We start from the raw sequence: 19,726 nt of genomic DNA, 5'->3' as shown, positions 1-19,726 counted from the left end.
TCATTCTTTTTTGTTTATCTGAAAGCTCATAGACCATTATCATCACTATTATGGGACACACAGTATGCATGTGTCACTGGAATACCAACTACCAGTGGGCTCTTTTGTACAGGACGCCGGCTAGATTATGGTAACCACAACGGCGCCTATTTCTGCCGTGACGTTAATGTATAAAATGTAAATTACTGTGTTTCGGTCTGAAGGGCGCCGCAGCTAGTGAAATTACTGGGCAAATGAGACTTAACAAGGTGACGACCGCAGCCAAAACTTCTAAGCGACACTGCATTGTTATGGGCAGACCGTATCATTTACCATCAGCTGAACGTCATGCTAATCTCGTCCCTTATTTTTATGAAAAAAAACTTATATGGTTACACTGGAAAATACGGACGAAGTCGGGAGTAACAGCTAGTTGTGAATAACATCCAATTAATGAGTTAATTAAATACAATATGTACAGTCACGTACAGTTACATTGGACTTTGCAATGCCACTCCTTAGAACACGGGTAATAAACTCGCGAATATCATAATGCACATTGCAACACATGTACATACAAGTTGGAGCGTGTGGTAATGTCCGTGCGTCTGTCACCGGCGCGGGTATGTAGAGCTCGGTACATGTTGCATCATCGGATACAAGGTCTGTGTGCCATCGCAGTGTATGCGACGCCGGTGTAATTTGTAGGAGGTCAAACAGAGATTAGAAACGCGCCCTTAACTTACTAATGTTGGTAGTCTGTAATAATGTTTTTAAAAGATGACACAACACCTGCGCTCACCTAAAGATACTTCTTGATCAGGCTCCTTTGCACAGGATACCGGCTAGATTATGGGTCGGCACAACGGCGCCTATTTCTGTCGTGAAGCAGTAATGTGTAAGCATTATTGTGTTTCAGTCTGAAGGGCGCCGTAGCTAGTGAAATTACTGGGCAAATGAGACTTAACATCTTATGTCTCAAGGTGACGAGCGCAATTGTAGTTCCGCTCAAAATTTATGGGTTTTTCAAGAATCCTGAGTAGTACTGCATTGAAATGGGCAGGGCGTGTCAATTGTCATCAGCTGAACGTCCTGCTCGTGTCGTTCCTTATTATCATAAAAAAAGTATAGGATTGATTAGTAGCTGTAGAAATCGCTACAATTATGAAACATAAGAGCAGTAAACAATATACGCGTAAAACTAACTTTAAAATCAGTTTAAAAATCTATCCAACTACTTTTAAAATCAGCCTAGCGAAACTCTCTAAGATAAAAACGATTCACTCGATTATATTAAACGTGCAGTCATTAACATTTTGACAGATGACGGCTATAATCTTGTAAAAAACAGAGATAGCCGAAATCCCTTTGAAGCAATTGTTCGCTTTCAAATTTAGCTGGATTATACTTCGTGGCCAATCGCCATACTGTAATTACTATTATTTCAAACATGTCAAACATGTTCAGTATCAAAAAAGCACGTTTCATAATAAATTTCAATTTTTACTTAGGCAGTCCCCCGCCTCTTATTACGTAGTACTTACATACTCTTTGTTTCAAATTGCGCGCGTAGTTTGACTGTAAATGACGCACCGTTCAAGTCATTTGGAGCCTGAATTTTTCAGTGAACCATGCTAGGGATGTGATGTTTTGGCAATTTATTCAGACTTGAATGTCCTTGCATATGTGAGTAGGCTTCCCCATGATGCTTTTATCTTCTTCGTATAGAAAGAAACTCTAAGCCTAATAGCCTAAACACGTTTGATATACTTCAGTAAATACAAAAATATTATTATTATAAAATATATTAATATTAAAAAAATTAAAAAAAAAGCACAATAACTATTGAGTACAGCAGATACAGTAAATCATACACACTGTAAGTAAACACAGTTTTGCGTAAATATCAACATTTATTATTATATTATTCAGGCAGGTACTGATTATTTTCGATGCCTAAATGATAAGAAAACAACGTTGTTTATTTCAAAAATAAGTTACCGGAAGTTAAAGACCTCTTACTTGATATTTCCGCTTCACTTTATGTCAGCTTGAGTAAGAAAAATATCTTGTCTTATAAATAAATTACAATGTGATAGCCAAACTTTTTTAATAATGTTGTTAATATGACGACATTTTCTTTAATCCTACTATTAAGGTCATAATGTATTTACTTTATATAATATCTGTGTTTCTTAATATCAGCAATAACTAAAAAAATCTCTAATTATTATGACGGGCACTTACGATATATATTTTATTAATTTGATGCCGATATTTCGATCCAATTGAATGAATCGTGGTCGCGGCGGAACTGGGTAAGCGGCGAGAATCTTGACACATTGACACTTGACACTAATAGTACATCGATTTGTCCACGTGGCGCCTAATTCGTTTTGGTCTTTGATTCCCTAATTCACGACACACACTACTGACGACGTCCATACTTTCGGGTCTTTTTGTTTTATTTGTACTGCAGAGTGAGACCACGGGATTCCATGTTTGCGCTAGTCTAAAACCATCCTCCCTATTAAAATTGTTACAATGATTTAACACGCTTTTTATCAGCTTCACCTGTTTGTATGTATGTTTGTTTGACTCATTTGGGAGCGATTTTGACCCACTTTAAACAGCCAGATTTCTTTCAAACTTCGTAGATTTTTCGAGGACCGATGAATTCGCAAAATAAGATTTTTTTATATAATTTTCATCTATTGTCTATAAGGCAGGAATTGATGTTATTTTTAAATTTCAAAATAGATTTATTCTTAGTTCGCTTTTAACTACTATTTATTTAATTTGATACAATCGATCTGTCAAACGAAATGTAGAATTTAAATAAGTTATAATAACATAACAATATACCGTTTGATTTTAATTTTTATTCAATTGTTTTAGTCCCCTTTTAGATCATCCATTGTGATTTATATTATGACGAATAGTACAAGTTTCTCTTTTCAAATTCAAATATTTTTATTCAAAATAGGATGTGACATAAGTTATTGAAAGTCAAAAAATTACCACGCATTCCAAAATGAATACCTCAGACCTGAGAAGAATGGGCGCAACAAACTCAGCGACCTTTTTTTTTCCATCAAAAATATGTTTTACAATTAACGTAACATTTACAAAGTAACATTGTACAATTAAACTTATTATTTAATAGCCTGAGGCTTGAGAGCCCAATTTGTGGTATCATTAAGAAAGTCATTTATGTTATAGTAACCTTTACCACACAAACGTTTTTTAACAATTCTTTTGAATAACGTAATACTTTTGTTTTGAACATTTTCTGGGATCCTGTTGTAAAAGCATATACATCGCCTCACAAAAGACTTGCTAACTCGACTTAGCCGAGTAGAAGGCATTATAAGATTGTATCTGTTCCTGGTGTTAACATTATGGTTATGACAGTTTCTGGCAAATTCACTTAAGTGCCTATGAACATACAGTACATTATCAAGAATATATTGAGAAGCAACAGTCAAGATGTTAATTTCTTTGAATTTTGCTCTCAATTATTCCTTAGGCTATAAATAGCGCGAATAGCCCTCTTCTGCAGTACAAATAATATGGGAACAAACATAAACTTGTGTAGAGGGGGTTGGTAATTTAAACGCACATAATTAAATTGAAATATATGTATTTTACAGTTTCCACTAATATTCAGAAGTTGTACAGTGTCACTATAAGTAATGCTTACTTGAACTTAGCGCTCTGGCTTATATAGGGCACAAACGCCTACCGTTATGATGCTACCAACTGTTAGTTGGCACTGACAACTAACTTACACGAATCAAGTTAACGAAAGATCTAAATATTATATGCTATTATAGTTATTTCTTATCATAGTGATTATATTAAATAGTATTAACATATTAACAGTTGTGCAGTGCAGTACAAATAATAAGTTAATACAAATTAATATCGGCAGCGTGTGGGGCAGCCACAGTCACTGTCTATAAAAACTAATTAAATTAAATAATAGATACAAGATGTTACGCAACGACTACTACCATTTGTACAGCGTTTTTTGTTGTAATTATATTAACAATTACTGTGGCCATGTATTGTTATGTTGTCAAATGTCAAATAATTTTAAAATAATAGTTGGTACTGTACGTGAATGTACCTACTTGAAGCTGTATTATATAAGCATAATAATATTATGTTTTATTTAATGACGTCGACCACAAAGTACGGAAGTGCTTAATTGCGTACATAATTTTAGACAATTAATTAATTTCCATAAAAAAGGAAGTAGCAGTAATGTGTAAGCATTATTGTGTTTCGGTCTAGTGAAATTACTGGGCAAATGAGGCTTGACATCTTTTGTATACAGGTGACGAGAGCATTTGTAGAGCCGCACAGAATTTTTGGGTTTTTTAATCATCTGGAGCGGCACTTCATTGTGATGGGCAGGGTGGATCAATTATCATCAGCTGAACGTCCTACTCGTCTCGTCCCTTATTTTCATAAGAAAAAGTAGACAGTGTTACGGCCATTCCCAATATTCAGTCTATGTCCGGTTGTGGCCTACTTGAGATATAAAATCGTAACTATCGTTGACTTTTCTGTCCCAATAAACTTATCGACGGTAACTCATCTTATTCGTACACGTTGTCTGTCAATGGGACGACGTATAGCTTAACAGCGATAGAAGTTTCTATGGAAATTGCAATTCACGCGTTCCAATATAAGGCAATAAGAATGACTTATCTGGTATATTGGGACAGCTTCAGATTATTGACAGTTAATTACTGACAGTAGAAAGTAGTTTTTTATCTCTATCTGTAGGTAGTATATTGGAAACGGCCGTTAGTCATTCAAATTTTTTTTTATGTAAGAGGACGATAAATTAGCATAGGGGCACCTAATGGTAGAGCGTTACCGACCTTACCTTACCAGTCTCATTATGCTAGAAATGTAACTACTTAGATAATTTATACCTGTAGATAAATCCTCTTGCTGTCAGACAACGCATGATAACAGGCCAGGTTTATTACTTCAGTGTGCCAACTAAAATCATGTTTACGTAAATTAAAAGTGTAAAATAAGGAAATAACAGATTGGCAATGAGTTTCTTCATCTGTCTGTCTGCGCACAAGTAAGTACGCATTACTCGCGACATATTCTTGACATTCAGCGGCAAAGGTTAACCCGAAGTAATTACATCTGCGTTGCTCAACCAACGCAAAATGACAAAACGTTTCGCAGCTTCAATGACAAATAATGAATGTATTTATAACGAATTGCTCAAATAATTGCAGACTCTTCTTCGTCTTCATCTGTTATTACATAAAACACGAATTAGGACATCGCAACATTGGCTTAGAGGTTGCTGAAACGACTCGACGGATGATGGTTACATTCTAAACGAAACATTATATTTTCATTAGATTTTCGGTAGCCACAATGTTCACATTGTAACTTGTACGTTCTGCAATAATATCTTATGTGACTTTGAGTTTTGTGTTTGTTTAAGTGTCAGATATCTTCCGAGCATCTGTTTAACCATTAAGGTACATAATTAATTGACTGTTATTTTAATATATATTTGTTTCTTTATTTATTTATTTTAATTAAAACGGTTACTACACCAATTACATTAATCAAGTACCTACGTCACTATTGCTAGACACTATTATGCGAGGACTTAAACAAAGTTAGAGCAGCAACTGTACCAACACCTCAAGTCTGTTAGTAAATAGATCACAATCAGGGCGGGCTTCTACGAGGTGATTAAACAATTTCAAGACTCACTACACGTGGGTACTGCCAGCAGACGGTGATTCCAACTACAACTATAATTGCCAGGTGTAAACAATCATCAGCTCATTATGAAAATCAGGGGCATCTATTAAGCCCCGGGTAACTTTAGGTGAGGTAGTTGCCTGGTCGAGAGCTCGTCTGGTTTCCAGGGTGTTGTATCCGAAGCAACGGATGAGATACGCCGTCGGGAACAAGTACGGGTAGAAACCCAGTTTCCACTTATATAGGAAACGCAAAAATGCTTTTTGAACTATCTCCAGCATAATATATATAAATTACGTGACACGTTGTTTGTCCGCGATGGACTCCTAAACTAATGAACGGATTTTAATGAGGATTACTTTATGGAGTGCAGTTTAGTCCAACTTAAGAAATAGGATAGTTTTTATTTCGATTTGGGACCCATATTTATTTTTATTTCCAATATTTGCTTTGTATGTACATATTATTCTCTATGAGAGAATTTAGTGACGCACGGTTTGACAGTTGCTGTGAAACAATTTCATTATAACAACAGGGAGCATATTTTACGATACAATTATTCTTGATGTTATGAAATATTATTGACAATTTTATAAAAACAGTATTTTTTTAAATATGTACAGAACAACATCTGTCGGGTCAGCTTTTATTATATAAAACCTATAAAATATACAAGGTTTTTAACACTATAAGCATAGATCGTTAATACGTGTAGACAGACTATGACAGCTGTGAAAACGTGGAAAAAAAAGTGAGTTTAGAACTAACCTCTATTTTGAGCAATTCACGCACACTAACACGAAGTGTCATACAAATCGCGAGTGTAAGAAGTAGCTTGTCACGCACACTAAAGTAATAAACCTGGCCTATTTTCATCGGTTGTTTCTCAGCAAGAGGCTGTATCTAGAAGTATAAATTATCTAAGACTTTAATATCCTTAAATTTCGAAATATTTACTTTAATTTACAAATTTTCCACGTTGTTTTATACGAGTGACTAATTAAGTAATGCTATGTTATTCCAGAAGTAGTGAACGACAATGGCGTCGGCAGATATGACAGCCGCGCAGATGGAAGACCTCCCGGACAGGATCGCCGGCACCTTCAGCAACAGAACTGTCTTCATCACCGGCGGCACCGGCTTCATGGGCAAGGTTCTGGTGGAGAAACTCCTCAGGTTTGTTCTTACTTTCATTAACACACAAACGGTCTGACTAATCATTAGCATTTTATTACGTCGGTACTGAATGACACTGAGCTGTCACACTGTCTCACGAGCTCAACTTTTTTCGAACATATGGTAGATTCAGTAATTTAAAATAATATTTATAGTAATGATTCAAAAGCGCATAGATTTTTAATGACAGTTAGGGACGAGACGAGCAGGGCGTTCAGCTGATAGTAATTGATACGCCCTGCCCATTACAATGCAGTACCGCTCAGGATTCTTGAAAAACCTCAAAAAGAAGCGGCACTACAATTGCGCTCGTCACCTTGAGACATAAGATATTAAGTCTCATGTGCCCACTAATTTCTCTAGCTACGGCGCCCTTCAGACTGAAACACAATAACGCTTCCACATTACTGCTTCACGGCAGAAGTAGGCGCCGTTGTGCCATAAACTAGCCAACATCCTGTGCAAAGGAGCCTCCCACTAAGCTTTATCCTTATTGAATATACTTTATTTGACTTTAAATTATAGTTATGTATGGATTACTTTTGTCAATTTTACTCTAATCGCGCTCCCTTAGTGCGCGCCCAGCGTAACAGCTCAGTGTCATTCAGTTTACACTCAAACAACATTTCAACTCATTTCATAAACAAAATTCGTTAACAAACTAGAGTGAAGCTAATGATTAGTTAGACTGTTTTTCTGTCTGTTTCACACAAAAAAAAATTTAAAGTATTAACTAATTATTGTATTTTCATCAGGAAATGCGGTGACATTCGGAAGATAATTCTGTTCGTGAGGTCTAAGAAAGGCAAGACTCCCAAGCAGAGACTGGAGGAGCTTCTCAACGATGCAGTAAGTTCCTCCGTGTCCTTCTCTAATTGTCTCTATCTCCTACCGATCAATGTCACTTCTTCATCTCCAAAACATTTGTTTACATTACCACCATCAGTTCTTCTTGAGATCTTCGTTTACCATGAACAAATATAAACTTGTTTTGCCTACTATTCGGTTAAGTCGAGTAAGTAAGTCTTTTGTTGGGCGATGTATTATTAAAACATAATCCTAGAAGATGTACATACAAAACATATGCGTTACGAAATTCAAAAGAATTGTTATAAACGTTATGTGGTAAAGGTTACTATAGCATAAAATGACTTTGATGATACCACAGAAAGGCAATAGAGGAACCGCCGTCAGGCTATTAAATAATTAATTTTACTGTGACAAAATTTTGTAAAAAAAAAGAAGTAGTTTTGTTTCTTGCGCCCGTTCTTCTCCGATCTGAGGCATACATTTTCGACAGAATAGTTATACATTTTAACTATGAATGCCATAAAAAACTTACTTTTCAATAATTTTAATATACTTAATATTACAACTATGGAAAAATACACATTGATTTAAGAGAGTGGTCGTTGAGTTTCTTGTATGTTCTTCTCACGAGCTCTAATTTTACTACTACCGTACATGGTAGATTAAGTAATCTATCTATATATATACAAAAATGAATTGCTGTTCGTTAGTCTCGCTAAAACTCGAGAACGGCTGGACCGATTTGGCTAATTTTGGTCTTTAATTATTTGTGGAAGTCCAGAGAAGTTTAAAAGGTGAATAAATAGGAAAATGCTGCTAAATTAAATAAAAACAACAAATTTGTTTTTCCTTTGATATGTCCATACATAATTTCAATGAGAGAAATTATTGACGCACGGTTTGACAGTTCTGCTGTGAAACAATTTCATTACGACAGCAGGGTGCATATTTTACGAAGTAATTTTTGATGTTATGATATATTATTGACAAATTCATATAAAAACATTATTTTATTTATTATATACAGAACAACGTCTGTCGGGTCAGCTAGTTTAGATTAAATATTTACAATGACAATTCAAAGGCGCTTAGTTTAAGCCTCTTTCCATAATGTCTTTTTTACCAATAATGTACTTTAGGCTTGTGCCAATAAAGCTCTTTCTCACATAACATGGTTAACTCAATTCGAAATCTTAGATAATTTATACGTCTAGATAGAGCTTTACTGTTAGACAATTGAAAAAACAGGCCAGTTATATTAGTATGGTGTGCGTGACATGCTACGTCCTACACTCGCGCTTTGTATGACACTTTGTGTTAGTGTGCGTGCATTGCTCAAAATAGAAGTTATCTCTCAACTAATTTTTTCGACGTTTTCACAGCTGTCATAGTCTACCTAAAAGTATAAATAATATAAGTTTGAAATTTAGACCGCCATTCCTTGCTTAAATTCCTTGTTTTTTTAACGAAAATTTGGGTCGAGACGAGCAGGACGTTCAGACGATGGTAATTCATACGCCCTGCCCATTACGATGCAGTATGCCGCAGACCCAAAAATTCTGAGCGGCACTACAACTGCGCTCGTCATGAAGAAATAAGATTTTTTATGACAGTAAGAGATCAGGACGTTGAGTTGATGGTAATTGATACGCCCTGCCCATAACAGTGTCACTCAGGATTCTTGAAAACACCAAAATTATTAGCAGCACTACTCTTGCGCTCGTCTCCCTGAGACATAAGATGTTAAGTCTCATTTGCCCAGTAATTTTACTAGCTACAGCGCCCATCAGACCCAAAACACAATAATGCTTATACAGATAAACTGCTGCCTCACGGCAGAAATAGACGCCCTTGTGGTACCCATAATCTAGCCAGCATCCTGTGCAAAGGAGACTCTCCACTGGTGGTAGGTTTTATGATAAAAATGCAAATGGATAGCATTTAGATTTTTCCCTATACTTGTAGAATAGGACGGTATTGTTTGCCAAATTTCATAGTTCGAGGTCAACGGAAAATACTCTTTAAATCTGCATTCCCTTGAGAGGGTCGAAATATACGTACTTTGCCGCATAAACGGCCGTACACTGTAGACTAGAGTATGTTGTTTTCATTTCAATACTCGATACCTCCACGCGTTCCCGAGATAAATGCCGTTATGTCTTGACAGACAGATAGACAGGCGGATGGACACCAAAGTGACCCTATAAAGGTTCCGTTGTTTTCTGTTGAGCCACGGAATCCTAAAAAGCATAGAATGTAAACTTGTTAAGAAGCTTAGTATTCAACTAGCTGACCCGACAGACGTTGTTCTGTAAATAATAAATAAAATACTGTTTTTATGAAAGTGTCAATGATATTTTATAACATCAAGAATTATTTCGTAAAATATGCTCCCTGTTGTTATAAAGAAATTGTTTCACAGCTGATATAGAAACACACAGCTCTAATAGAAAATATGTCGATACAAAACAAATATTGGAAATAAAAATGATTATGGTTCCCTAATCGAAATAAAAACTCCTATCTCTTAAGTTGGACTAAACTGCACTCCATGAAGTAATCCCCATTAAAATCCGTTCATAAGTTTAGGAGTTCACTGGAAAAAACACTGGATTTATATATTTAGCAGATAAACTGCATCGGATTACATCATTGTAAATAATTTTTAAATTTTTCTAGTTTTTTTGTGACTCCAAAAATAGATCTTATTATCCTGTTTTTGCGAAATAAACTATTTGAATTTTAATAATACCAGTGGGATTACGGATGGATGGATACTGTCGTGAAGCAGTAATGTGTAAGCATTATTGAGTTTCGGTCTCAAGGGCACCGTAACTATTGAAATTACTGGGCAAATGAGACTTACCATCTTATGTCTCAAAGTGACGAGCGAATTGTAGTTCCACTCAGAATTTTTGTGTCTTTCAAGAAACCTGAGCGGCACTGCATTGTAACGGGCAGGACGTATCAATTACCATCAGCTTAACGTTATGCTCGTGGCGTCCCTTACTGTCATAAAAAGTTCTGACGATATCCTTGGGGCTTGGAGCATCGGTTGGTTAATATATTTTGACAATAATAATGTGGACAATGACATCATTAAAATACTTAATGTACATATAAAATGTTCAAACATTAATAAATCCATGACTCGGAAAATTACTTATAATTAGAGTACAAGATAACTAACAACTATGCTAATAAAAGATATACAAAATAAATTTATGTCCATATATTTAAATTCGGCCTTATCTTTAAATCATTCAATATCAAAACATTCAAATTAATATATAATATAAAATATAAACATGAGAACTTGTGTAGTAATTAATTAAATTATCATAATAATGAACAATAAAGTTAACAAAACGTGTATTACAGAATTACAATTGCTAATTAGTGCCAAGAGTGAGAATGTGGTAATGTAAAAACGAAATGATATTTCACAAACCAGTTACGACGGTACTTAATACACACACGTATTGTTTTCTTGAGGATTTGGATAAATAAATAATGTATAAGCAAAGGTAATAAGTAAAAGCTGTACATTAATAATCTTATTGAAGAATATTTTACAGTAGTACAAAGTACACGTCATATATGAAGTTAAACCTGCATTGTGCATGAATCTCTTAGCTGCATATGAAGTCCTGGTACATGTTGCTAGGATGACAGATGATTTCAACCGCTATGAAAGACATGACTACCAGCGCCTTTGATGATCTTTTGATCATTGACAGAACAGAGCGTGATCGTCTTTTGGCCGTGACACAAAATGAGTCAGGCTTTTGGTTACAAGTGTTGCCTTATCGCCGATTGGAACGCTACATGACATTGTCAATATGCGTATCACTCCGGCTAGGTATAAAACTGAATGAACCACATCAATGTAGATGTGGCGTTGAGGTAGATGCTCTTGGGCATAACAGGCTATCTTGCCTAAAATCGGCAGGCCGTATCAGTCGCCATGCCAGCATTAATGAAGTCATCCGCAGGGCATTTGCTGCTCCTAATATTCCAGCTGTTTTAGAGTACGGTATTACCCGCCGCGATGGCAAGCTTCCTGACTGGGACGCGTCAACACTCTGGCTCCTTCTCATGTCCAAGTTACGTCAGTTGGTGCTGGGGCTGCTGCTTCGACTGCCGAAGACAGCAAGTTGGTTGGGAAGTTGGGACAATGTATAAGATACATGCTATATAGTATTTTTGATGCTTTATAGTATCCTGGAGCTAATTTATAAATCCATTTGCAAAAAAAACAATGAACACCCGAAACTGTTCTGTACGACTATGGAAATCTAAAGCAAAAGAGGTTTTATATGCATTCAATCAATTAGAAACAATATTATCTTCTCTAATATATAAAATTCTCGTGTCATGGTGTTAAACATTGAACTCCTCCGAAACGGCTTGACCGATTCTCATAAAATTTTGAGTGCATATTGGGTAGGTCTGAGAATCGGACATCTATTTTTCATCCCCCTAAATGTTAAGGGTGGTCCACATTAAATTTTATTTTTTATTTTATTGACATTTTTTTTTAAATTTGTTTAATTATGAGTCAGCATTAAAAAATACATACAACTTCAAATTATCACGATCAACAGTTACTTTTGTATCGCGATTTTAATATCGGCAATACAAAGTTTGCTGCGTCAGCTAGTCCAATATATAAAATTATCATGTCGCGGTGTTTGTATTTGAACTCCTTCGAAATGGCTTGACCGATTCTCATGAAATTTTGAGTGCATATTGGGTAGGTCTGAGAATCGGACAACATCTATTTTTCATCCCCCTAAATGTTATGGGTCGCCAAATTTCTTTTTTTAATTTTTTTTGACATTTTTTTTAATTTGTTTGATTATGAGTCAGCATTAAAAAAATACATACAAATTCAAATTTTCACCCATCTACGATCAACAGTTACTTTTGTATCGCGATTTTAACATCGGCCACATGTAGTGGCAAGTGATTTAAAAATATTATAATAAAGATTCGAGCGTTTGTTCAAAGATTGTGTTCAGGTATTGTGCTTTTTAAAAATATAAAAGGATTTTATGTTATTTTACTGAATCGAAGTAAACGTAATAAAATTAAATTGTTTCTAGTTACAATTTTTTTTAGATTGATCTATTTGTTTGTGAGCCCAGCTTTACGAAATCGGAAGCCTACCTGCAATAACATGATAAACAATTTTGAAAATGTTAGAAATGAGACTGTATGTATATGTATGAGTGTATGTGAATGTGAGTGCATATGGACTATCATAAGGAGACTTCTAGGAGTCGATATACACAGTCAAACCACCTAGGGGTCCTAAATAACTCAATTATCTCATTCTTAAAAAACTTGAAATTATGAACAGCACTGCGATTTAGGTTCGAGTGAGCATTCATGTGGCAAAACTAAAATGCAATTTCGTTACAAATAAATAATTATTAGTAGGTATCTATTAGTTAAAAAAATATTATAAGCATTTGTTTTGATATCAAATAATGCTTTTTTCACCATGCAAAAATATTGTAAATTTAAAATTTTTTTAGTGTTTATTAAATACTACTCTAAAATTACTGTACATTTAAAAAAACAAAAGTACAACTCTCATTTTATAATAATCTAGTGTAATCACTAGTAACTTAATAATAATGATATATTTTATTTTAAAATGTAATCTTTTTTTTAATTTAAAAAATAAATATTTTGCTCTTAAAAATTTGTAGATTTTACATTTTAAAATATGAGATGTATTTACTGTAGTAATGTTGTGCCTACCTATAATTTAAGTACATTTAAACTATTTTATTATATTTAGTTTAACTCTCAGTGCATAACTAATAAATTATATTTTGTAAGTACATTAAGTCAGATTAGCAATAAGTTAGCAGGCTTCACTAAGCACGGTGAGGCAAGTAGTGCGTTACTTAACTGTTAGTACTGACGTTGCGACATTGCTACGTGCGCGTGACTTGTCGCAATGTTAGTGTAGCTAGTTGCGACGAGAGTCGTATCGTCCCTGACCTACCCTAGGATACGTCACTGATTTATCCCTAATTCTACGTTGGACATTATTTCGTTCAACTCTCAACGGATGCTCTCTACAGGAACACTTCTAACATCTACAATTTTACAATATGGTTTTATTTTACATAGTTACCTTTTTCTTATTTTTGAAATGAAACTTCTATAGAATCTATGAAACGAAAAGCGAGACCATAGAGACACAAACTGGTGTGTATGATTCAGCCGGCGAGAGAATGAGATAGGAAGCTATTATATGAATAGGATGATAATTGAAGAAGAGATTGTGTTATGTCTGACGCGAGTATACTTTAATATATTCTGACATCATTCGCACGATGTATTAGTACATAGACACCAGGAGAACATAAATATGGAAGCGGTGATAGTAATGTATTTCACAGAGATTGAAATCATGTGTCATCCTAGCAACATATACCAGGACTTCATATTATGCACTTGAGAGGTTCATGCACAATGCACATCTTAAAATTATTATAAAAGTGCTGACCATCTTGAAGGCAAAATCTATAGCCCTCTATCATGGACGGAATGATTCCCTAACACACTCTCCATCTTGCCCATCATATTTCTCCATAAAGTCAAATTCAAACGTTATTTATATATTTAACTTCAACACTGATGATTATCTAAAGTGAAATTGATATATTTTACAATGTTCAAAATAAGCCACAACCTGAGAGTTGAATAAGACATATTATACAAGATTTATCAACGATACGTCACTCGAACGGTTGGCCCAGTACACTCGCATGGAACGCGAGAGGCCGCGGGTTCGAGTCCCTCATTGTTCATGTATTTTGTAAATATATTTCTATTTCTAATCAAAACCAAGTGCAAATTTAATTCGTACGAGTTATTCGTGCCACGTCGTCACCCGGTCAACGGGAAGAATGTAAGGCACTTATATTGGCTATTGTTGTTTCAGTTATTCGAGAAGGTGCGCACCTTGCGTGGTGGAGTTGAGCCGCTCTTGGCAAAGCTGGCCATCGTATCAGGTGACGTCAGCGAGCCGGACCTGGGGCTGAGTGATGCTGACAGACAGATGCTGGTGGATGAGGTGGATATCATCGTGCACGCTGCAGCCACCGTGCGGTCAGTACTGGACTCTCCTCCCATATTTCCACTTTTATATTACATTGTGTTTTTTTTTTTATTTATGTTCTGTTCTGTATGTTCATAAGCACATTGAGGAATTCTCTAGAAACTGTGACATTCATAATGTTAACACGAGGAACAAACATAAACTTTTTATGCCTACTACTCGGTTGGGTCGAGTTAGTAAGTCTTTTGTTGGGAGATGTATATGCTTCTACAATATGATCCCAGAAAATATACAAAACAAATGTGTTACGAAATTTAAAAGAATTGTTAAAAAACGTTTGTGTGGGAACGGTTATTATAGCATAAACGATTTTCTTAATGACACCACGGACTGTGAATAAAGTGAACACCCTCAGGCTCTTTAATTATAAATGTTTATTGTACGATATCACATTGTTATCCATATTTTATATAAAAAAAAAAGCCCGCTGAGTTTCTTCCGCCCATTCTTCTCAGGTCTGAGGCAGTCTCTTTTGAATGGGTGGTAGTTTTTGACGTTCAATAAGTCATTTTAAATCCTATTTTGAATAAAAATATTTGAATTTGAATTTAGCATTATTTGGGAAAGTTACAGATAGCTTACAATCATAACTTAGGAAATAATTAAAATTAATGATGGCTGCATAAAAGTTTCCACATAATATATGTAAAACTATTGTTATGATTTAATGTTACGCTTTAAAACTATCTTATTAACTACAATTATTTACACTAGAAGAACTTATTAGATAAGGTTATTTTTAATTTGGTGCTAGATGTACAAAATACATTATCCAGATCTACGTCATTTAACAATTCGTTATAACTTCTGCAGGATCTAGTAATGAAGCTATTTGCACGATAGTTACACCTCGCCATGGGAGTATGTAAAAGGCTAGGAGTATTGGAAAGGCATGCGCTAGTCCTCAGGTTACTCAGGACAGTCGATCTTACTGCACAAATACACCATATCTGCTGTACGACACCTCTGCTGCAGCGGCAGCAGAGGTGAGCAGCATTTGCAAACGATACGGCTCGGTGTTGAAGGAATTTCACTTTTTTTTTGTATCCTTTCCATACGGTTAACGTAGACGTTGTATTGGGGATTCCATACTTGTGAACCGTATTCGAGGTGGCTCCGTATATGCACAGTACAGAATTTAACGGCTTAGAGAGAAATGAATTCAAATTCAAATTCAAATATTTTTATTCAAAATAGGATTTATAATCACTTATTGAACGTCAAAATCTACCACCCATTCAAAAGAGACTGCCTCAGACCTGAGAAGAATGGGCGCAAGAAACTCAACGGGCTTTTTTTTGTTATATAAAATATGGATTACAATGTAATATCGTACAATAAACATTTATAATTAAAGAGCCTGAGGGTGTTCGCTTTAATCCCAGTCCGTGGTGTCATTAAGAAAATCGTTTATGCTATAATAACCTTTCCCACACAAACGTTTTTTAACAATTCTTTTAAATTTCGTAACACATTTGTTTTGTACATTTTCTGGGATCATATTGTAGAAGCATATACATCGCCCAAAAAAAAATTTCTAACTCGACCCAACCGAGTAGTAGGCATAACAAGTTTATGTTTGTTCCTCGTGTTAACATTATGAATGTCACAGTTTCTAGAAAATTCCTCAATGTGCTTATGAACATACAAAACATTATCAAAAATGTATTGAGAAACAACAGTCAAAATGTTTATTTCTTTAAATTTTTCTCTTAATGATTCTTTAGGACCTAGGTTATAAATCGCGCGAATAGCCCTCTTCTGCAGCACAAAGATAGTATTAATATCGGCCGCACTGCCAATTCCAATGACATTCTGAATATGAAATCTAACCCCTTCGATGCTTTATTTATTATAGTGTCCACGTGCTCACAAAATAATAATTTAGAGTCAGATCAGTCTCTGGTGCTCTTAACCCTGCTTAGGAATGAGTTTTATTCATAGGTAGTTGTGGATAATTGGGGAACTTTTACGTGTAAATGAGCAGACTAAGCATTTAGAAATATTAAAATCCAATTTGTTGATGTTGCAGTAATTTGTGTTGATCTCTGGTATTATTCTTGTTGTTGTGTTCATGTATACTTACCAGTGAATTCTGCACAAATAATCACGTATGTATTCCTATAAATGGGTGATGATGCAGTGGATAAACTTGCAAGGCAGGCCTTAGTGAAGTGGCTGGCCTAATGCCAGTCCTGCCACTACTCTTCAATCAAATCCGTTCATGGATACGCTCACTTACACAATATGCGATGGGCAAACGTCACAAGCTATAGACGGTCGAAAGAGGCGATACCTGCACGATTGCCCAAACGGACACCTCGAGACATCAGTTTAAAAAGACACAATATCGGGTGATAACCATGACGAGTCACACATCTCCAAAATAAGCACAATTTTCACAATCGGCGTAACGGACTGCCATGAGTCCAGAGGATGTCTGGTTGAGGGTGAAACCGACACTCACGTAATCCTGGAATATTCAGGAATGGCCAGGCAACGGGCAAAGACGTTAGGAAGTGAAGGTCGCTCGGAGAAGTCTGCGAACATCCCAGGAGTGTTCTGAACTTCTAGAAGGAGCTATACTGGTGGGAGTGGCTAGCCAACATTGCACGCAACATGTATCCAATTATGTAGTTTATTTGCGGAAACAGGAGCCCCTATACCATACCATATCATACCCTGTAGTCCTTTAGTACTTCCATTTTTTGTCATGTGGGGACGACTGTAAAATATATAGCACTCCCTAAAGTACAAGTAAAGTACCCAAAAATTATATTGAAATCCCCTTCAACAATTATATTCGCCCGAAATTATGACTTTTGGAATACACTTTCTACATTTTAATATTTTGCAAGAAATTATTTGATAGATGTTCTTGCCGGAAATGTAATATAACTGGCTGGCACGAGAGTGTTTAAATTGAGTGTGTAAGTTGCGATTAAAGTTTAATCGTCTGTGGTTGTGGTAATTTTACCTCCCCGCTAATACAACATAATCCTGGCGGTTTGAGTGTAAACTTCAAAGAATTGCAAAATACCCAACATCAAAATTCTGCAGAAAAATTATTACATTATTAAGCAAAAGAAATATGTTAATGATTCCTACAAGGGTGTACTTTAATTGTAGAAACGAGGCGGAAATGAAAAATAAAATACAAATAATTATAATTTAAGTAAAACTAATAGAGTGACTGAGCCAGTTCCACGCGGGATATTTAATTTTGGGGAACTTTAAAAGTCGGGACGTTGGGCAACACGCTACCAGTGGCTCCTTTGCAGGGGATCCTGGCTAGTTTATGGGTACCACAACGGCGCCTATTTCTGCCGTGAAGCAGTAATGTGTAAGCATTACTGTGTTTCGGTCTAAAGGGCGCCGTAGATTGTGAAATTACTGGACAAATGAAACTTAACATCTTATGTCTCAAGGTGGCGAGCGCAGTTGTAGTGCCATTCATTTTTGGGGTTTTTCAAGAATCCTGAGCGGCACTGCATTGTAATGGGCAGGGCGTCAGCTGAACGTCCTGATCATCTCGTACTTTATTTTCGTAAAAAAAAAACGCTAATTACATTCATCTTGCCGTTTCTGAAATATTAAAATTTTCACTTCAGATTCGACGAGGAGATGAAGAAGGCGGTATTGCTGAACGTTCGCGGGACCAAACTTGTCTTGGAACTGGCACGGCAATGTAAACATCTGAAGGTAATTGAAGAATGATTTAATCCATTATTAGTGTGATTAGAAATGGATATAGAGTTAAACAAGATGTATTGGCAGCTCTAAACATTCCTTATGTTGAGATTTTCAGGTCACGAGGAGAAGATGATTAAAAATGTTTACATATACAAAACCACACTTTGCTCCCAAAAGGGTGGGAAAATCTTGCAGTATGTGAGTTGTTTGGTTTCTTCCACCCGTAAAACCTTGTGGAATGTTGTTATGTCTAGAGCCATGTTCAACTTTTATATTTGTGCAGGCAAACTTCTTCCACCAAACCTCTCTACATGACCGAACTACCCCAGCATTTCTGTCAATTCCATCCACCCTCTCTGCTCATGTTGACCCAAGCATACCAATATTTTCCTCGCCATAAACTGACAATGTGCCTTCTTAGAAACATTTTGGCTATTATAAATATGTGCGAACCCTTTAAGGATAAGATTAGTACAAATTCATTTGTCTAGAGTTAATTATACGTACCAAAAACACCTTTCTGCAAATATCTCATCCCAATATTTATTTATTGGTTGCTGGTTAAGAGTGAAGTGAGTTAAGCAGATGGTGTTGTTTGGTTCCAGCTTCACATCCACATCTCGACGGCCTACTGCCATCTCCACGAGAAGCTCCTGGAGGAGCGCGCCTACCCTCCACCCGCAGACCCGCACCGCATCATCGACGCCATGGAGTGGATGGACGACGACACTATTGCCGCGATCACCCCCAAGTAAGCATCTCCAACAATACTGTTCCATATTGTAGCCATCAACGAACGACTAATAGCGAAAATAAGTTATGCCTAAATTATTTGAACAATTCGAACCTAACGAACTGGTGAGTTAGAAAGCCCCAAGATTTATGAATAATGAACACACACTCGGCTTATTTACGCCCTCGCCTGCGGCTCGGGCTGCAACCCGCAACCGCCGGTGTAATGAGCAAATTTCTCACGAGTTATACGCAAATTATCGACACACTTGCAAGGAAAAAACAAACATATTGTATAATCAAACAAACAAATATGAAGAAAATGATTAGAAATGGCGCGCAAGTATTTTTTAGCGCGCGCCAAATGTTAGGTTATTGATTTCATACACCCTACAGCCTACTTCAAAACTATAATGTTAGTGATAAAATGCACATATA

At 35.9% G+C, this 19,726-nt stretch overlaps 2 protein-coding genes across 5 annotated transcripts in view; both read left to right on the top strand.

Annotated features, from left to right (window-relative positions):
- The window catches only part of LOC126974656 (putative fatty acyl-CoA reductase CG5065), a 467,988-nt gene that overhangs the window by 17,023 nt on the left and 431,239 nt on the right, over positions 1 to 19,726 (top strand). For 3 of the 4 annotated variants that reach the window (XR_007731556.1, XM_050822197.1, XM_050822198.1), the window contains exons 2-6: positions 6,758 to 6,909; positions 7,665 to 7,758; positions 14,687 to 14,853; positions 18,475 to 18,565; positions 19,162 to 19,307. Coding sequence is in view for 3 of the 4 variants with exons in the window: in XM_050822197.1 (XP_050678154.1) it covers positions 6,773 to 6,909; positions 7,665 to 7,758; positions 14,687 to 14,853; positions 18,475 to 18,565; positions 19,162 to 19,307 (635 nt within the window). In the remaining variant the exon portion in view is untranslated. Of the gene's footprint in view, positions 1 to 5,390; positions 5,502 to 6,757; positions 6,910 to 7,664; positions 7,759 to 14,686; positions 14,854 to 18,474; positions 18,566 to 19,161; positions 19,308 to 19,726 lie in introns of those variants that run through there. The other variant, XM_050822199.1, reaches the window with a different exon arrangement.
- The window catches only part of LOC126974617 (putative fatty acyl-CoA reductase CG5065), a 252,713-nt gene that overhangs the window by 46,183 nt on the left and 186,804 nt on the right, over positions 1 to 19,726 (top strand). The gene's annotated exons all lie outside the window — the stretch shown is intronic.

Source organism: Leptidea sinapis, chromosome 33 (genome assembly GCF_905404315.1).
Source record: "Leptidea sinapis chromosome 33, ilLepSina1.1, whole genome shotgun sequence".
NCBI lineage: Eukaryota > Metazoa > Arthropoda > Insecta > Lepidoptera > Pieridae > Leptidea > Leptidea sinapis.
This window is presented reverse-complemented; position numbering and strand designations above follow the sequence as displayed.